The 7,500-nt window shown below is 43.2% G+C and overlaps 1 protein-coding gene across 2 annotated transcripts in view; it reads right to left on the bottom strand.

The window, feature by feature from the left end:
- Positions 1-7,500, bottom strand: part of spon1a (spondin 1a) — a 97,679-nt gene that overhangs the window by 86,996 nt on the left and 3,183 nt on the right. For both annotated transcript variants that reach the window (XM_047822769.1, XM_047822770.1), the window contains exon 3: positions 1,911-2,044. In XM_047822769.1, coding sequence (XP_047678725.1) covers positions 1,911-2,044 — 134 coding nt within the window. The remainder of the gene's footprint in view (positions 1-1,910; positions 2,045-7,500) is intronic.

Genomic DNA, 7,500 nt, shown 5'->3' with positions numbered 1-7,500 from the left:
TTAATCTTAAACATTATCTTGGTGCATTTTCACTTGGACATTATGATATATTAGAAGATTTGAGTTCATTCATTGCTTTAAAAACATTTCTATTCTGTAAGCCAGTGTTCCTGCTGTGCTGTGGCTGTTAAACATCGACATATTGACATCATATGATTTCATCCAAGCCCACGAACAGAACTTTAGAACGATCCGACTTCTCTATTCTGCTTCTTCCTCCTTTCGCCTCACCACCCATTACTGTTTTCCTTCTAACGTCTTATGAAAGATTTCCTCCTGCTGTCAGTCTGATCGTGTATCGATCACTCTATCGTCGACCCTGCTACCTTTCTGTTCTTGTCGTGCAAAGAAACGGAGTGAACCCGGTCGGAGACTCGGTGTAGAAAGGAAGCTCATCAGTCACTATGACAGTCACATAATAACGCACATTAATAAGAGATGTAGACGCCTTTAACGGAAGCGCGTCTCGCTGGCCTGGAGTGACAGGCTCGCACAGTGCTCTGGTCATTTCACAATGTCATGTGGCATGTATCACATCCATCTCTCTCTCTCTCTCTCTCTCTCTCTCTCTCTCTCTCTTTCTCTGCCTCCTCGGTTTATCAGGTGAGCTTCTAGCTTTACCGATCATCAAACACGAATACACAGCGACCTCCATCACACAGATTAAACTGTTCTGCAGTGTTATGAAGCTGATACACTGCTACAACCCTGAAGTTCAGGTGGCGATCTATTAGACACCACAAACATCTCAAAAACTAGCTACCCAGAGCTAACGTTCCACTGCAATCATTCACTCTTATACAACTGTCTTCGACACAATCCATTCAAGGCTTAAAGGTGCGGTCTCCGATGTTTGAAAGCCAATGAATTCACCAAAACAAACACGCCTCTAACCCAGACGGGTCCCACCCCTGTACCGATAGCTCCGCCCACACGTACATACGTAACCCGGGCGACTAACAGAAAGAAACGTGTCTTTATCATAGCTGAAGGGAAGAACAATACGATTGTAGATAAACAAACAAGCAAAAATGCCACACAAGCATAATGATGTAAAGGACAAAGGCATATATTAGTTCTGTGTAACAAAGCAAAACCAACGTTACTCACCTATCGAGAAGGAAAAAAGCGCCTCGGCGTCTTAAGTAAAGTCGGCCACATATTCACAGGTCGGAGTTTCCCGAGTCGATAACTCCTGAGCTAAACGCTGTTACTACACAAAACGCGGTTGTAGCTGCCTCTCTACATTACTACGATAGAAAAGAGGTGTTATTTGTGTAGTAACAGCGTTTAGCTCAGGAGTTATTGACTCGGGAAACTCCAACCTGTGAATATGTGGCCAACTTCCTGCTCCTTCAGTTCTCTCCAGCGCTGGAAAGCTGATCCTATATTAACACGTCCTACTTCTTGTCCTTATCGTAAGCCTTTCTTCTCTTTCTTTCTTTGTTTTTATCCTCCATGTGGATGTTAAAACCGCTTTCTGCTAACATCACACATGCGTACTGAACACTCTCTCCGCCCATATCGACAAGACACGCCCCTTTCTGCTCATTGCCTACACGTTTGTTTTGTTTTCGTTTAGTTTGTCGGCCCGACTCAGTTTTCTGAAGCATTTCTCAAACAACATAGACCGCACCTTTAAGTGCTGCTGCTGTAGTCATTACGATGCTCCCGAAATCATCACAGTGAACTTCCTGCATGCTCAGTTCTGTTAGTCTGTAAACGTTTACACCTGTAGTCTATACTGTACTGATTTATCCTCACAATCAAATATAATAGTTAAATGTCACCTCATTGTTCATCAGGGATCAAAATCTACATCCACGTTTCGCTGAAGCTTCTCCGGGACTGAATCTATTCTTTAAAAAAATGTTTAAATAAAATGTACTTAAATCGAATCCGCTACTTACTTGAGCAGTATGCAGCCACTGCCTGAGGGGGGCGCCGTCCAAAACACTTGGATTTTAGTCCTTCTGCGTGGGGAGCTGTCGGTCACGGCGGGGGGGCAATTAGTCATAAACTGTGTGTCTTCTTCATCGATGATCTACAGAAAAGATGAACCATGAATAAATAATAAATCTTACATAAAAACACTGACATTTATGTTCCATAACGAATGAAACAAACCTCACCACTAATATTCAGTTCCTCTGTAAATGTTATTTTTTCCTGTTTTTTTTTCTCTTCTAGCAGCTTTAATCTGTCGTTCCCTCGCTTTACCGTCCAGCTTTACCCCTGACACTGGAGACTCCTTCACGTTCAACACGAATGGTACATAAACACCTCCGTATGCCTCTTTTCCACCGGAAAGAACCGGGTGCTGGTTCAGAGCTAGCGCTGGTGCTGGTTCAAAGTTGGTTCCACTGGCGAACCTTCTAAGAACCGGTTTGCCTTTCCACCGGCAAGAGAGCATCACAGCGCCGAGTGTGACGTCACTGTATACGTGTCACGTGTCCCAGCAACGTTAGCGCAGCAGCGGCAAACACAAACACGACAACAATGGCGGATTACTGTTAATGCTCATGGCTTTGCGAACCTACATTAACATCCAAACGCGGCGAATAAAACGTGTACGTGCAGCTCCGTGTAATCTGTATAAACGGAGGTTGTGATCGATAAAGTACATAACGTTATTTTATCGTTAACACAGAAAAAAGTTAGCCTTAGCATGTAGCTACATACTATCATGTGTGCTGATAATGTATCATATCGCGGTAAAGTAAAAGTGTATTAAACATCAGTATACTTAAGGTACATTATCAAATGCACTAACAGTAGCCCCGCCCACAGCCCCGCCCACAGCTCCTGACGCAAGCGGTTCTTAAGTCTAGACCAGCAACGTTTTGGTGCTACTTAAGAACCACTTTTCCTGGTTCAGAGCCGGTGCTTTGGCGGTCGAAACAGTAAGAACTGGTTCTAAATTAGGCTCCGAACCTGCACTCGAACTGCCTCGGTGGAAAAGGGGCATTAGAGAAAACGTGCAAAGCTATTACGCACGGCGTCCGCGGCACGGGTCCCTGTCAATGAGCTGTTGCCATGGAAATGATAACGTATCAGATCGTGTGCGTTGATTAATACGATCCTGTGTTATGCAGCTGCGCTCCGAATCCGGTGTTCGGCATCATGTGGTGCGCGGTGTGGATGTGGAACTCATTAAGCGGCGATAACAGTGTCCTGAAGAAATCGATCTGAACACGTTATCAGGCGTGAAGTCGATAAAGACGGAAAGATTTCCTGTTAATTTTAAGAACGCACCAAAGCGTTGTATCAGAGCTGTAATGAAACCTAATTAAATAAAATGGACTAAGCTTTGTAGGTTTGTGTGTGTGTGTGTATGTGTGTGTGTGTGTGTGTGTGTGTGTGTGTGTTCATCACTATGACACTTTGTGAGAATGCAGTAAAAGGTCCAGCTGCATGTCAGAGTTCCGCGTGACCTTTGACCCTCGGCTTTCGGCTAGCCGGACGAGGGCCGGCCCAGTGGTCCAGCTGAAGCAACAATACACGAGCGATACAAAAGCAAAGCACCGAGACGAACACAAAGAACGTAATCGTACATAAAATAAAGCTCTCGTTAATATCACGAGCTCGTTGTTAGGAGAAAAATCGTCTATATTCAAGCGATTTGGAGTTTCTCATATAAGAACATCATCAGAGAACTAGATTTGTAAAGTTCGTCGTGAAAAAACTTTGATGTTGCCTAAGTATTCGCAAAGGCCGGTGCTTTTTGGAGGCTAGTGGACGTAAGGGTCAATGTTACTTTTGGATGCAAGTAGACAGAAAAATAGGGCGCCAAAACATTTGGAGGTAAGTGGAGACGAGCATGTGACTTCATCTGAATACTCTTGAGGAAGTTCCCCACGTTGTGCTGAGTGTTTAGATATGTCACATGTCCATGTTGTGCTAATTTTTAATTTTCACGTGACGTCACGTGACATCATCCGAATACACGTGAGGAAGTTCCCCTCATTGTTCTGAGTGTTCTGATATGTCACATGTCCATGTTGTAAAAAGTTTTTTGATTTTGCATATATTGGGGGCGGGGCTACCAATTTAAACCTTTGTTCTGAGTATCACCCTAAAGGAGCTGGCCGAGTTTGGTGTAGATAGTTCGAAAGCCTCCCGAGTTATAAACCTCCAAAGTTTATAATGGGAGTCTATGGGAGAAAAAGGCCACTTTGAGACCTGGTACCGGAAGTACCGGTACTCGGATCGCTTAGAAAAGTCATAGCAACAAACTTCAGACCAGGATCTGAAGTGGCCTTTTTTCCCATAGACTCCCATTATAAAATTTGAACTCGGCAAGCTTTTGAAGTATCTACACCAAACTCAGCCAGCTCCTTAGGGGTGATACTCTGAACAAATCGGTGTACCGACTGGTCTTTCAGTTGTCACGTGGCCCCGCCCCCAAAATATGCACAATCAAAAAACTTGTTATAACATTGACATGTGACATATCAGAACACTCAGAACAATGAGGGGAACTTCCTCACGTGTATTCTGATGACGTCACGTGATGTCACGTGAAAATAAAAAATGAGCACAACATGGGCATGTCATATATCAAAGCACTCAGCTCAATGTGGGGAACTCCCTCAAGAGTATTCAGATGACAGCACATCACATGCTCGTCTCCACTCGCCTCCAAATGTTTTGGCACCCTGGCTTTCTGTCCACTTGCCTCCAAACGTAACACTGATCCTTATGTCCACTCGCCTCCAAAAACTTTACAGAAATAGTACAAGTTGGTGTTCTTACCTGACAAAGTAAATTTATGCCATGTTTCCAAAGTACATGAAGCAGATCCAGCATTAAACAGCTGTCCTCTGACCTTCATCCTCAAGCCATGAGAATTAAAATCCAATGCGTGAGAAGTGTTTTATTTATTAAAACAAATTTAATCTCCAGCATCTCGGCGCTCGTGCTAATTCTAACGAGACACACGGGTATAAAAAATAAAATAAAAACAGGGGAACAAAGAAAAGGCTCGAGTGCTAGATGTGTGCTTCATAAGGAATGGACTAGAGGAAAGAAAAGAAAAGAAGCTGCAAACCCCATGATGTCTGACCTTTGCTTTTCCCAGGGGTCGCTCTGTAGGGATCCTGAGTAATTACAGTCACAACAGCACTGCTGAGAGTTTCATTAGTTACACAAATTTAGCTAAAGTGTTTCTGACTAATTCCAGGAACTCTTGAATTCTTGGTGGAGAAAACAAAAAAGCTTATAAATGTTTATGTATTAATTATAACAAGAGCTATAAGCGTGGGAAAACTGAAAATATTACAGTTTACAATCCAGCTAATTACTGCCACATGGTTGTTAACCAACTAGCCTAAATTAGCTAGCAGCTGACTAGATACTGTAGTATACCTAGTATTATTTCTCGACTTATTGCTTTCTAACTAGCTGCTAACTCTTTTCCACCGGAAAGAACCGGGTGCTGGTTCAGAGCTAGCGCTAGTGCTGGTTCAAAGTCGGTTCCACTGGCGAACCTTCTAAGAACCGGTTTGCCTTTCCACCGGCTAGAGAGCCGTCACGGTGCCGAGTGTGACGTCACTGTATACTGTATACAGCAACGTTAGCGCAGCTGCGACAAACACAAACACAACAATGGCGGATGTTGCTTTACTGTTAATGCTCATGGCTTTGTGAACCTACATTAACACCCAAACGCGGCGAATAAAACGTGTACGTGCAGCTCCATGTAATCTGTATAAACGGAGGTTGTGATCGATAAAGTACATAACGTTATTTTATCGTTAACACAGAAAATAAATTAGCCTTAGCATGTAGCTACCTACTATCATGTGTGCTGATAATGTATCATATCGCGGTAAAGTAAAAGTGTATTAAACATCAGTATACTTAAGGTACATTATCAAATGCGCTAACAGTAGCCCCGCCCACAGCTCCTGACGCAAGCGGTTCTTAAGTCTAGACCAACAACGTTTTGGTGCTTCTTAAGAACCACTTTTCCTGGTTCGGAGCCGGTGCTTTGGCGGTCGAAACAGAAAGAACTGGTTCTAAATTAGGCTCCAAACCTGCACTCGAACTGCCTCGGTGGAAAAGGGGCATAGCAGGACAGATACAGGTTCCATCCTCCAAAAGCTCAGAATACACACATGCATACTAACATCTGAGCACGCTAGTTAAAGCTAGGTAAAGGTAGTCAAAGCATTCACTAGTTAACTATGCATCATGGACTAGACTTCCTGTCCTAGCTTCACAAACCAAACCCGTATATTTCCTTTCCCTCTATCTCCAGTCCAGCTGGTGTGAGGTACTGTAGGATCCAGGCCCTTATTTTGATCTTCTGTCCTTCAAAGTCAATTTTATCTCCTCATGCAATCCAATCATGCTGCACAATGCTATCAAGATATTGAAGAAGAGGATGAAAGGTGGCTGCAGATGGCGAGAGAAAGAAGAGGCAGGAAAAAGCTTTCTGAAGGATGGCAGAGAGACGCGGCGGACGTGTTTGGATCTCAGCGATCCTCCCTCTGTTCAACAGACTCTCTACTCGCTCAAGAGCAAAAAGAAATCGAGCGAACGAGGTGAAAAATATGAAAGCGCCTCAGCTGCCTCGTCAGGAGAAGCGAGTTATTGTTTATATGTAAGTTTACAAGTTTTTTCATTCTTTTTTCATCCCCGAGAGCTCACGCGGCGAGGCAGTCGAGTGTTGGTGCTGTGAGAGATTTGCCAGGTGTGACTGAGTGCGAAGCTTCTTCTACCCGAAGAAAGCGGCAAAGCAGAAAATCCCAGAGCTTTAGTATCAGAAGAAGCACCTTACATTTCACTACAGCAACAGCAGCGGCAGGAGAACTGAACATCCATCGTGGTCTAGTGGTCAGGAGGCTTGGGTTTACCTCCCTGGATGTGAGGTAGTGGCTCGGCAGTTAAAGCTCTTCACGTACGAGCGATTTAATGTTCCTTAAAAAAAGGAATTGTCGTATTCTAACGTGTCGGTTAGTGCTGTATTTTTCTTATTCCTGTAAGCAGTTAGCAATCAATCAATCAATCAATCAAATAATCAATCAGGTTTCCGTCAAAAAACAAAAGAACAAGAGTAACCAGATTTGTAAAGTTTGTCGCAACAAACTTTGATGTTGGCTTTGACGGTGCAAGTATTCGCAAAGGTAATTGTTTCGTTATTCTGAATAAATACACTATGATCCACAAATAAATATAAAGAGTTTCACAAATATTTTTACAAATTTCACAAAAAGAAATGAAATTCACAAATAAATAAAATGGGATTTGCAAATAAAAAAAATATTTATAAATTGTATTTATTTGCGAATTGCTTCCTGCTCATTTGTGGATCGCGTTCTGTGCATTTGTGGATTTGAAACATTTCTAACGTCAAGACGTGCACAAGAATCCACAAATAGGTGACTCCGCCCACCGTCTACTCCAGCCAATCGGCAACGGTCTCATGGCGCTGACCAATCGTGGCACGGTCTACCTCAAACCAATCATGTTCTGATTTACTCGCACTATCACAGT

This window comes from Tachysurus fulvidraco, chromosome 13, assembly GCF_022655615.1.
Source record: "Tachysurus fulvidraco isolate hzauxx_2018 chromosome 13, HZAU_PFXX_2.0, whole genome shotgun sequence".
NCBI classification, from domain to species: Eukaryota; Metazoa; Chordata; class Actinopteri; order Siluriformes; family Bagridae; genus Tachysurus; species Tachysurus fulvidraco.
Note: the sequence above shows the minus strand (reverse complement) of the source record. Positions and strands in the feature narration are given on the sequence as shown.